Raw genomic sequence first — 12783 nt, 5'->3', positions numbered from 1 at the left:
GCGTGGGCAGGGCAGTGCCCGGAGCGCCCGTTGCCGCCGGTTCCCCGCGGGCAGTGCCCGCTCAGGGCGTGCCCGGGGGCTCCTGCCCGGGGCCGGGGCCGTGCCCGTTGCGCTCGGGCAGCAGCTGGAAGGTGAAGAACTGGCAGTGGCGCCGGTGGCCGTCGCGGGCCGGGCTGAGCAGCGAGCTGCAGTTCCTGCACTGGGGCAGCGCGCACAGCTCCAGCTGCGGCTGGCTGATCCTGCTCACGTAGCCGGGGCTGGGCGATGCCGAGGACAACGTTCTCTGGCTGCCGCTCAGGAAGCTGCCGCTGTCCTCCAGCGAGTCCCTGCGCGCCCCGTGCTCCAGCGAGCAGCGGTTCCACGTGCGGTAGCTGTAGGGCCACCAGCCCAGCTGCTTGCGCCGGTGGCACTGGCACCTCAGGATCTGGATGAAGGCCCTCTTGAACTCCTTGCTGGAGCAGGGGTAGATGATGGGGTTCAAGCAGCTGTTGAAGTAGCCAAGCCAAAAAATCACCTTGAAGATCGTTTCAGGGGGCTTCAGAGCCGAAAACAGGGATCCTGTGCAGGGGAAACAAGCAGAGAATATGTGAGATAAGGGGCTGGTCTGCCTTTAGGAAGGGAACGTGTTCATCAGATCACTGTTACAATCTGGGTTTTAAAACTCTCTTATGCACGTTGCTTTCAGTGTTGGTCTTCTGGTACTGAAATGTTATTTTTAAAGCTGGTAAGGAAATGTTTCCCATTTGAAAATTAAAAGAGGACATCATTGATAAAGGGTAAAAAATAAGAAGTAGTCCTGTTTATAGGCCCACGCCTGCTGCGGGAACATCTCCTGATCCCAGGGACAGACCAAACCTCCCTTACCTAGGCTATTGCATGAGGCACACAAGGAATAAGGCTGTGCCTTCTTCAAAGAGCTTTCAAAGGTCATTTTAAAACAAAAGTGTTCCCAGGCCCATCAAAGAACATTTCCAAAAACACCTTAAAACTTCTAATACATCCTCTGGCAGCTCCTGAACACCTCTCCATTTATCCAGATTACTGTGAGAGTTCAAACCTCCCGAAACCTGAAGCTAATTGAGGAACTTCCCACATCTCAGACATTCATAAAAATGGTGTAACCCAAACCAAGAGGTCATTCTGTGAACACTTCCCCTTCCCTTCACAACCAAACAATTTCCCCGTTGAGGCTGCCCAAATGAAAAGCTCACACTGGGGAATCCACTTCCTGTACTTTCAGTGGTGATTGATCAGCTAAATTTAGCAAATGGGGCTGGAGAAAAGAATGGAAGAGGGTTTTATGGCAAACAGAGCTGGATCTGTTATCCCTCTGGGAAAACACCTCTGTGTCTGCCCCAGGTGACCAAGGAGTGGGGATCCAGGAGAGAAGTGCTCTGTCAGGAGCTGGGGTTGGGTTTGCAGAGCCTTTCAAACGGAAGGTGACAGCCCAGCCTGGCTGGGAAGGAACCTTTTCCTCCGGAGTGGTTTTGGATTAGCTGGGCTGTGAAAGCAGCTGAGTCAGTGGTGGCTGTCAGGAGGGGAGGGATGTGATTCTGGGCACTGTTCCCATCTCACAGCCACGCAGAGGTCGTGCCTGGGGCCTCTAAACTATGCAAGAGCACTTCCTCTGCTGCTGGGTAACAGCTCTGGGGTGCCAGCACAGCCAGCACAGCGTGCGTGGGGCCAGGGCTGGGCTGCACTCCCTGCATGGAGGGTCCTTACAGACAGATCCCAGATTTTATCCTGGTACAGCTTGGGAATGGTGCCAGGGCTGGGCTGCGCTCCCTGCATGGAGGGTCCTTACAGACAGATCCCAGATTTTATCCTGGCAGGGTTTGGGAATGGTGCCAGGGCTGGCTCTGCCCTGGAGCTGAGGAACTCAGGGTTAAACAGAGAGTTTAAAGGGATTTTCTCAGGACTCAGGGTTTTACAGGATCCTGCAGGGTGAGCCCCTGTCCCTCAGGGCTGCTGGCAGTGATCTGTAGGGTTTGGCAAAGCCTTTTCTGTGCAGCTGCTGCAGATCCTGCAGGTCCTGCAGGTCCTGCTCCATCCTGATGGATGCTGCAGGAATTACAGAGCACAATGTGTCAAACTGCAGAGAAACCATGAAATGCATTTGAAAAGTTTCCAGCATGCACCAAATCACTGCAGATCCCAAAACTCCTGAATGTCTCAGGTGAAGGATTCAGTGACAATTCCTGGGATCCCATGGAATGAGCCATTACATTCTTATAAAGCTCTGGGAAAAGCTGATCTAAGTTTATAACTGCAGCCAGGATGAGGAGGATGCTGCTGAATCTTCTCCATGCTCAGCTGCAAAACCTTTGCAGGGTTTATTTTGTAAGTGATAATCGCTGATATTTCCCTTCAGTTTATGGAAAAGAGAAGCTCTGTGGCTTTACAAAATAGCTACAAAGCATCATAATGTACAAGGAACTTTTTGGAGCTCACACTGATAAATTTCTTAAATTGTTTTCTGGAATTGCTTTAAAATAGAAATGACTTTTAGCTCTTAAAGTCCAGCAAACCTTATGAAGTGGCTCAGGAGTCTCTGTTTTTCCTCCACAGAATCCACAGAGGTGGATTGAAAGGTCTGCTTTTATCTGATACTGTAACAGCTGAAAATCTGTAAGACATTCCTCTACCAAATTGAAATATTTTTAGTCAGATTAAATGTGGACAGAGAAAATGCTATAAATAAAACAAACAAATAAATAAATGAATAAGGAATTTTACAGGCCAGATGAAATGAGTGAAAGTCTACTGATGAAAACTGGGAGCCAATGCAGATAAATGAGCTGTGCCTCTTTCATCTCTGTCACACAAGAATTTACTCCTGAATTTCTCAGTTTCAAAACCTTTCTGTTATTGTAGCTAAATGCTGATCTTTAATTTTGTTTATTTGTTTTAGTTAACTACAATGCCTTCTATTTAGCTGCATTAACCTGTCAGGAGCAAACAAGTGTGGGCAGTTTTGATGCCTTGATAAAATGCTAAATAAAGCGTGCTGGACATACCTGAACACCAGGCTGATATTTCCTGCTCTAATCTCTAATCACTTCCCCACTGCAGCCTGATAAGGAGATTAAATACTGCCCTGTGCTGAATTAAATTGCTCTTTAAAATGCCTGGAAAATTTGCCTGTGGTTGTCTCCTCAGTGATTTATTCCCTGTGGGGTGGCCAGAGGGATTTCCCTGCTCCAAGTGGTTGCTCTCCTGGTGTTTAACAACCTCACTCTGTGTATTTTCTGCTCACTTTTATTTCCTGGCACTAACCCTGTGATTCATTAATCACAGCACCACAATCTCCCTCCCACTGCACCACTGACACCAACAAGATTTTGCAAAGCACAAGTAGAAAACAGAAAATATTTCAGAAAATCAGCCAGATCAGTTTGGAGGGATCAGATTTTTTTGCCCACAGTCCCCAGGCTTGATGTAGCTGTTGGGCTTTGAGATACACTGAGCCAGTATCATAAAAAGGAATTAAGAAGTATTTTATTTAGAAAGAACTTATTTAATTTAGGCTCTGACTGGTTCTTTATAATGAATGTTTTATTACAGAGAAAGTCAGTCAAGTCTCCTCAATGAAATTAGGGAACACTGTGGGAAACAATTTGCCATATTAATTCTGCTCACATTTCTGCACAATATGGAGGCAGAGCAGCACTGAGACAGTGAAATTCAGAGTCCACTGGAGTCAGGGAAGTCCTTGAAACCCTTTGAAAAGGCTCATAAGGACTTTAGTGGACCTGGGGAAAGTCCTTAAAATATCAGGGTGGGCAGCAGCAAAATCTTCTGGAATGGCTTAATTGTTGCACTCTTAATTAAGGAAAACTCTTCACTGAAGGAAGTTTTAATTAAACATTCATTTTTAATGCATTGTGGGTTTGATATCAATTAAGTGTAATAAATTACTCATAGAATGATCAGCTCTGCTCAGAATTTGATATTAGATTAGACAATAACTGGGAAGGAGTACTGTGGATTCCCTGGATTTAAGGACAGTCACTAGGGTTGAATTTGGGGCTGTCAGGTCCTGTTTTCTGTGCCTTACAAAGGAATTGCATTTCAAAATCTTGTAAATCCAGTTTTGCTGAGATGAAAACACACCTAGTGGGGAGTGTGTTGAGCTCCTTTCCAGTTTCCTGGAACAAATTCAACATCTGGATTTATTGCAATGCAATGGTGCAGCAGAGTCATGTAAGGGCTTTTCTGTGTGCCACTGGATATTCCAGCTGGGAAACTGGGGATCCTGCATGCCTTTGTCCTTGTCTGAAGATTAAAGAGCCACAAGACATGAAACTGCTTCTCTCTACTGATAACAGGTTGAAAATGAAGTGTTTCCAAACCCCCTTGTTTGCACACCATAAAATAGAAAGGGAGAATTGGTAATTAGTGATTGGTAAAGGTTCCCTTGCAAGGCAACCCAAGGGCCAATCTTCTTTCAGAGATTCCATTTTGGTGCAGATTGGAGCCATTCTGAGTGGAGTTAAATCTGAGCTCTTCAAGAGAAAATCCCAAGGTTTTAAAAACTGCCCTGGCGAGGGAAGGCATTGCAAAACACCAAACGGTGACAGCTGAGTCCTGAGACAGGGAACACAGGAAACTTCCCCACCACCAACCCCCATCTCCATCTGTCCCCCAGAAATGTGCAGAAATGAGCCTTGCTGTGCAAGGAATCTGCTTTATGGTGGAGCTTTCCCAGGGAAAAGGGATTGATCAGGTCTGTGCTGTGAAACCAGCAGGAACCTTTCCAGGCTGGGAACCTCCGTGTTCCCCCAGGTTCCTGCAGGAGCCACAGCCCCTGGGAGCTGCTGAAGGCTGAGCTACCTCCCCTGTGTGCACAGGCAGCACAATCCTCCCTGCAGGAGCAGTAATCTGCCCTGAGAGAGCTGTTGTGAGTTTAGAATGTGCTGAAAGGATGTGGTTGCCTTTTGTTTGAGCTTCCTGCAGCCCTTCACACCACGGGCTCAGCCAAGTCAGTGTGCCAAGGTTTTAGAGCTAATTGGATTTCTAAAGCTCCTGATTCCTTCCCTTCCAGCATCCAGTATTTGTTTACATTCCCCTGGACTTATTTAATATAGGAAAAAACCCCAAACAGTAGATGTTTACAAACAGTAGATGATGAAGTGGAGAGGATGGTTATAAAACTAAGGGTTGGTCAAGCTGGGAGGCTGCTGGAGAAGAGGATTAGGATAACAGGGAAAACAGCTTGAAAACAGTGAAAAACGATCTTTAGAAACACAGAGAGCATCCAAAATAAGCAGAATCAAATTCAATAAGGAAAATGAAAGGGAAACTGGATGAAATATAAATAACAATGGGTAGCATACAAATCTGATGGGGCTCCAAGTCTGGCAGCTGTCATTCTCAGGGTAGTGATAGGTACCTCATGAATATCCTGCTATCATGGAATGATTTGGTTTAAAGGGACCTTAAAGCTCATCCAGTCCCACCCTCTGCCATGGTCAGGGACACCTTCCACCATCCCAGGTTGCTGAGAGCTCCAGAGTGTCCTGGTTGTGAGGAATTTATGTCCTGGGACTGACAACCTGTAGCAGATGCCTCATACTTCAGATGAGCAAATCACTGCAGTGAGAACAGCATGAACTTCATTCACAATGACTCAAATTTGAGAGCTTTTGAAAGGCTCTGAAAATAGAAACTTATCTGGAGTGGCCAAAATAAAACCAGGGCTTCAAGGAGTACAGATAGGCATGAGATGTTTTCCTGAGCCCCAGAGCTGCTCCACCTCCCTGCATTACAAGCAGTTGCAGGGCACAGCAGCCACGTTTGATTTCTGAAGGGACAGTGCCTTGGGTTTAAACACAGAATTGCTGCCCTGGGCACCACGTCTCAGCCCAGCCCGGCTTTGTGACTTACACCACTGAGAGAACTCACCTGTGTTTAAACTGTGCTGCCCTCAGACAAATGGGATAAACCAAGATCAGTTTTGGTCAGAATCTTGTTCAGTCTCTAAAGCTGGCAGTGCACAGGGACACAAACACTGCATTATTGTTGTTATTAGTTAGTCCAAAAGAGTTACAGACTCCAGCAGCTCCTGACCAGACAGCTCAGGAGCCAAGACTATCCTTGTTTTGCAAGGGATTAGCTGATTGAGGGAGTCTAGAAAAACTAATCTGGGTCTGCTGACATTTCATGTATTGTACTTTAATATCTGCAATGACTGAACCTACTGTGGTGTTTTCTCTCCTCCTGGTTCTGCCTGACAGCTGAGCCAATCTGTCCTGCCATGGCTGGCAGGAGATAGCTCCAGCATGGAGCTGAGCACTGTGACAGAGGTGCTGGATGAATTCCAGCACAGGTTTTGTCTCTGGCCCCTCAGAGATGGGTGGTTCTTGCTTTCCAGTTCCTGGGGCTCACCTGGAACCTCAATAAAACAGCTCCAAACCTTGCAGTGGGTGATGCAGGATTGTTTTAGTAAAGATGTGGAAATCTCCTGGCTCTTTGGTCCTGGGTCACCCTGAGACCCTGAGCTCTGGCCTCAGGTGCTTTAGGAACACCTGGATTTGTGTCCCTTTCCTCAGTGCTGCTCCTCCAGCCTGAGCAGCTCCTCAAGTGTTTGCAAACCCCTCACATCCAACTGCCCTGCTAAAAGTAACATTTCCTCTGAGACTCCCTTCCCTCCTGCTTTGATTTCCTCTCCCTGCATCAGTCCTGACATTTTTCCCTTGGATCTCTCTGCCCTCCTGGCCCAGGAGCTGCTGCCATCCCTGGGGCTGAAGAGTCAGCACAGCCCTGGGTGATTTCTCTGTGGTTTTTTCTACATTGCTCTGTATATTTATTTCTGTGACACTGACCACTGTAGGATTTCCCTTTTTTCCTCTGACAAACAAATCCAAAGCCTGCAGAGGAATTATCCAGGAATTTGTGCAATTTCCCCTCCTTTGATAACAACTTTGTCCTAAACCCCAGACGTCTGTGAGTGACTGGTAACTGATCCCCTTTGCAAAGCCAAGGCTTAAACCAGGGCTTAAGGGAGGCTGTTTCAGTAGGAAAAGAAATCATCCCAAAGTGATCTGCTGCTCCCCACGTGCCAAAACACTCTGTGCTGCTCAGTGAGTGCCCCCAGATGTTTGATTGTCCAGTTCCTGAACTTTGCACCAGGACTGACCTGCCAGATTGCCACATCTCGTTAATTTATCTGAATTCTGTAACTATTAACTCGAGGTCATCAATTGGAGAGAGCTGGACTGCTCAGGGAGGGGCAGAGGAGGTAAATGAGATGAGGATAAGCCAGGCCTAAGGCCAGGCCTCATTTGCCCTGCAGAGGAGGTAAATGAGGTGAGGATAAGCCAGGCCTAAAGCCCAGCAGAGACAGAGCCCAGTGGCACTGCCAGCACCAGACCTAAAGCCTGGGAGGGTTTCCCATGGAAACCAAGGGGCCTCATTTGGTATTTCGGAGGTTGGCCTGACATAACATAAATCTACGTTCTGTACTTAAACAGCGTTTTATTTTAGGAATAATTTCGTGTTGGCTGACCTTCAATGTGCAGAACATTTTATGTTATTTTTTATTACTTGCAGAGAGATTCCAAAAGCCTGATCCACACTCAGTCCCACCAGGTGTATCTTCATCCTGGGGCTCTTGGGACCTCTCCCATGTCAGTTCAGTTCCAAAGTTTTATTTTCCTTTGCAGGATCTGTGGGAGCAGGCTCTGCACTGGGCAGTGGATCCTGCTCTGATCTCCCCTGGGATGGTGCAGCAGCCTGGGGAAGTGCCCTGGTTAAGTGCCTGGTGCGTTTTCCCTCAGGAAATGTCTGGGAGAGGACTGGGAAGTCTGCTCTGATATCTCAATTTACCGGAGTGACACAAAACCTCTCCTTGCACAATCCATCATTTGGTATTCATGTTTTAAACAAAGGTATTGACATAAAATTAGTCCCTCCATTGTTTAAAGGAGGGAGTTTTAATGAGTGTTACCTTAGTTCTGCAGGGCTCTAGCCTTTAAATAAAAATATCTCTTTTACTCATCATTTATCAGCAATGAATATTTAATGTAGTCCTGCTGCCTAAGGAAGAATTTGTATGAAAGGGATGAAAAGAAACATTTATTTTAAAAATACCAAGATATTTACTCCTCGAAGCTGAGTCACTGAATTTATGGCCCAAGAAGTTGTCTCAAAGACAAAAATGTATTTAGTTTATTTTTTATGGTGAATCACAAACAATTTTGAGTGGCAGGGTGACTGTTTGCACAGGCAGGGGGCTTTTATAAATGTGCAGCCAGGATGTTCTGCAGCTCCATTGGTGTCTGGAAAGAAAATCCAATACAGGAATAAACCAAATTTCTCCCACACTTCTCTCTGACCCCAGTTCTGCATCCCCAGGTGCTGAAGGTAGCACAGCTCAGTGCCCCAGACCTGACTGGGGGTAACTCAGTGCTGAGAATTCAATGCTGCTCAGTGCCTGTGCTGGCAAGGCTGCAATTCCAATCCACACTGGATTCAGAGATTTCCTTGGGATTTTTTTGCTTGAAAAACTCTCTGGAAGCATTGATATAATTTCTTTTCATTTTCCCAAGCAATCTGCCTGCTTTCAGCACCACAGCTGCTCCCAGGCACAGCTGCCACCTGATGGAGTAACTCTGGGCTGGAATATGAAACGGGGAGCTGCGGAATAAATTGAAATGCCAGACTGGAAGAAGAATAATTTTGCCTGGGAAACTCAAGGAATTGCTAAGAATACCAAGGAAACTCTGCTAGATCTAAGCAGATTTGTTCAGACCTGGGGCTGTGCTGCTGCAGAAATAACATTTACCAGCTTGGCAGATGTTCTGTGCTTGGATCCACAGAAATCCAGAGCTGCTTTGCCAACACCCTCCTGCAGAGCCATGGAGTTGCTGGGGGGAACAGGGAGCAGAGAAACAGAAACAGAAACAGCCAGCATGCAGATGTGAGGCTGTGATTTGGGTCACTGGGGCAAACAGGAGCTGTGGGAAGGAGAAGCTGAGGGAGAAGCCTGTCCTGGCAGGAAGGGCAAGCTGGACAGTCCAGGGACCAGGGGAGAGCTTGGAAAACATCAGCACCTTTTGGATTCTGCAGTTGGCCTATCCCAGGAATTGATTTCATACCACTGGGTGCTCTCTAAAGGGTTTTTTAATAGCATTTCACTGATTTTGTGTTTTCAAGACACAAAGCAAGAGATTCCTGCTATGAGGAGTGCAGCTCACTTAGGAATTCTTCCCCCTGTGCTGCAGTTGAGAGCAGCTGCACTGTGCATGTCAGGAACTGACTTTTCCCACCTGTCCTAGTGAGCAATGCTTGAATCATGCCTGACATCCTCAATTGGCTCTGCACTGATACACAGAGATAAAAATACAGGGGTTGGACAGTGCTGCATCGTAAATTTAAAAAGAAAAACCAGGGGACAAGGGATAAACCCAGCGTATTCCTAGGCAGCAAAACCAAGGGAAAACACCACTGTGGAATGCATTTGGGTCCTGTGTGGGGTGATGTGGATTCTCTCTGTCCTCCTTTTCCGGACAGAGGGTTTCTGACAGAAACAGGGCTCCCATTGGCTCTGGGGTGCCAATGGCCTCTCCCTGGGCTGGGCTCCTCAGCTCTGGTTTGTCCCCCAGCACTGGCTTTGTCCCCCACTTTGGGTTTGTCCCCCAGCACTGCCTTTGTCCCCAGCCCCTGAGCCAGCCCTGGTGCTGTGCTGGAGGCTCCAGCCTGTCCCCCACTGCTGCCTTGGCACAGCTTACACAGGAGATAGATAAAATCGTGTCCTGGCAAGCCATCAATTCTCCCTCAGGTGGTTTAACAGCCTCTCACTAAACCTCCCATGGAGCCCGGGAGATCTGAAGTCACTCCTCAAAGGGGAAGCTGACAGCTGAGTTATTGAGGGTCAGTAACTGGGAGCTGCTCCGTGGCTCCCTTGGCTCCTGCCCTGTGTCTGTGATTTTGCTGGGCTGGGTGAGGGGGTCAGTCCTGGCTCCTGCCACCCACCCGCACGAGCTGCTGTGTTCACAGCTGCTTTTTTTCCTCCAATAACTCAAAATCAAGGAGGGCATCTGCTTTATCAGGGGATCATGACCTACTGCTACTAATCTCATATGGTGAAATACATTTCTGTCCACAGCTGGGTATTTTTGCTTGTTTTATGTTATAAACTTCCTCTAAGAGCCAGCACAAGGACTTAAATTTCAGTAGCCAAAGAGAACTTTTCTCATGGTTTTCCTTCTGTCTGGAATTTTTCACATCCTTAATGTGACCTTTATGCAAGTTTTGAGTCATAAAGATTTTAAAATTCAGTATAAGAAGCTAGAGATGACAAGGTTGCCCTGCAGTAGCCGAAGCAGTAAAGATTCTTAATAATACACATAGATTATAGTTTTATAATACTCCACCAGGACCAGGCTGCTGAACTCTGTTCAGTTTTCTACAACAATCTCTATAAATATTCGCTTACTACTCAATCAGAAATGTTTTGGTTGGGTAACTAAGTAAACACAAATACAGAACATTAATAAAGGCTTTTTCTCTCCTTTCTCTATCCACCTCTTTCCATAATTAGGCTGCCAGATTGTCACAGAGAAATGAATTTTGGACAGATATTTCTGAGAGCTCAGTAATTGAATATCTTGAGATACTCCCCTTCAGAGGTTGTGCTAATATTAAAAACAACACAAGAACATTTCACAGCTTTGGGCACTCTGAGCAATGTGTTAAGGCTATGCCAATGCTTGAACAGTATTTTAAAGCTGAAAGGGAACAAAGTGGCTGCCAAAGCTCCCATGGCAGTGTCCAAAATGAGAACTGGTGACCCCAATGAGCACCTTCCTTAGGATCTGTGGATTCTCCTTTGCTTTTGGGATTTGATCAGTAATGTTTGAACTCACAACTAGAACTTTTCAGCTTCCCAAAGCTCAGGGGGGTTTTGCCCCTCACAATTAACTGAGTTCATTTCCAGTGAGGGAACCTTAAAATGCCATAATCCAACTGTGTTATATCCCAAACCTGGGGCAAACCTGACCTGAACCCCCAACATTGCAGGGCTGCAGCTCTCTGGTCTCACCTAGGATTTGGAGTAAAGCACTTTGGTAATGTTTCTGACACCTAATTCAATTCAAATGAGCAACACAAAGGGGGATTTAAGATATGAACCCTTGAGAGATTGTCCCCTAGGGTGACACAGGCCCTGAGGACTGCGGGTGAGCAGCTTTGTGCACACTTCCCAAAGTTCCAGCCTGACTCTTTGCACACCGGGAGTTCCCTTCCTTTCATGCCTTCCTTTCATCTGCTCACTGCAGCTCTCCCAACAGAATCTCCTCCTCATCCCTCTGATTCCTTTCCAAGATATTTCCGTGGGATCCAGCCAGCCCACCCCAACCCCTGCCCTCGCATCCCCAACTCACCCAGTGGCAGGACAATGAAGAAGGGGAGCCAGCACAGGATGAACATGCCAACCACGATTCCCAACGTCTTGGCTGCCTTCTTTTCTCTGGAGAACTTTAAAAGTTTGAAAGCTAAGGAGTTCCTGGGGTTGTGGCCCTTGGACTTGGTGTTGTTCAAGGCGTCCTCGTGGACGTGCTTGTAGTGAATCCGTAGGGTCAGCTCCTTGGAGTTGGACATCTCCTTCATCACCCCAGCTTCCAGGTTCCTCGTAGTCCTCTTGGCCACGATGTAGACCCGGCAGTACATGACGAGGATGACGATTAAGGGGATGTAAAAGGAGCCCAGGGAGGAGAAGAGGGCATAGAAGGGCTCCTCGGTGATGCGGCACTCCCTGTCGTCCTGCGGGGCCGGCTCCTTCCAGCCCAGCAGGGGCCCGATGGAAATCACCATGGACAGGACCCAGACGGCCAGGAGAGCCAGAATCGCCCTTCTCCTGGTGACCAGCGTGGGGTACTGCAGGGAGTACCGCACCCCGATGTATCTGTCGATGGAAATGGCACACAGGCTCAGAATAGAGGCTGTGCAGCACAGCACATCCACTGCTGCCCAGATGTCACAGAATATCCTCCCCAAAACCCAGTAGCCCAGCACTTCCAGCGTGGCAGAGAACGGCAGGACAGTGAAACTCAGCAGCAGGTCTGCTATGGCCAGGTTAACGATGAAATAGTTCGTGGGGATTCTTAAATGTCTGTTGCAAGCCACTGAGAGAATGACCAGGATATTACCTATGATAGCAAAGAGAATAAAGGCACCGAGGATCAGCCCCACAATGATCGCCCTGCTGGTGGCCAGGGCCGGTGAATCCAGGTCGCTTCCTGTCTCGTTGGAGTTGTTTGCAGAAAAATTGCCATAATTTAGTGCAGAGCCTTTGAAATATCCCGGTACCGATGTATTGGATGTATCGCCAAAGTAGATATTCATCTTAAAATTCATCCTCCATAGCAAGCTGGGGTCGCGTCCCTCGGCGAGTCAGCTCAAAGTCATCTCTGGACTCGCGAAGTGGCTGCAGAGCCGCGGGCGGTGCGAGCAGGGGAATTCATGGTGCCCGGGAGCCGCAGCCCGGCACGGAGAGCCCGCCCGGCCCGGACACTGCCCGGGGCAGCGGAGCCACCGCACGGGGCTGATCCGGGCACCGCAGTCACCGCACCCGCACGGGGCTGCTCCGCGCTCCGGCACTGCCCGGCGGGGCCGCTGCCAGCGGCAGCAGCAGAGCGGCAGCAGAGCAGGAGAACAGCAGCAGAGAGGCAGCAGAGCAGCAGCAGAGCAGCAGCAGAGCAGCAATCGTGCCCGGAGCCGCGGGAGCTGCGCTGCTGCCGAGCCTGACACGGGGCGGGCTCTGCGCTGGCCCCGGAGCGGCCG

At 48.2% G+C, this 12783-nt stretch overlaps 1 protein-coding gene across 1 annotated transcript; it reads right to left on the bottom strand.

Moving 5' to 3' along the window:
* ADRA1B (adrenoceptor alpha 1B) lies at window positions 1-12609 on the bottom strand. Its single transcript, XM_059483574.1, has 2 exons — window positions 11385-12609; window positions 1-558 (listed from the first exon to the last, which is right to left on the bottom strand). Exons 1-2 carry the CDS (start codon window positions 12355-12357, stop codon window positions 62-64), a joined length of 1470 nt encoding a protein of 489 aa, XP_059339557.1. The 5' UTR covers window positions 12358-12609; the 3' UTR covers window positions 1-61.
* Window positions 12610-12783: the final 174 nt, after the last annotated feature.

This window comes from Ammospiza nelsoni, chromosome 16 (assembly GCF_027579445.1).
Source record: "Ammospiza nelsoni isolate bAmmNel1 chromosome 16, bAmmNel1.pri, whole genome shotgun sequence".
Taxonomy (NCBI): Eukaryota; Metazoa; Chordata; class Aves; order Passeriformes; family Passerellidae; genus Ammospiza; species Ammospiza nelsoni.
This window is presented reverse-complemented; position numbering and strand designations above follow the sequence as displayed.

What these genes read in the sequence shown, in the direction of transcription:
- ADRA1B (XM_059483574.1), bottom strand. Translation starts at nt 12,357, where the DNA reads ATGAATTTTAAGATGAATATCTACTTTGGCGATACATCCAATACATCG. An exon ending in CTTCATTGTCCTGCCACTGG is followed by an intron (nt 559 to 11,384) that starts GTGAGTTGGGGA and finishes TCCCCTGCACAG; the next exon opens with GATCCCTGTTTTCGGCTCTG.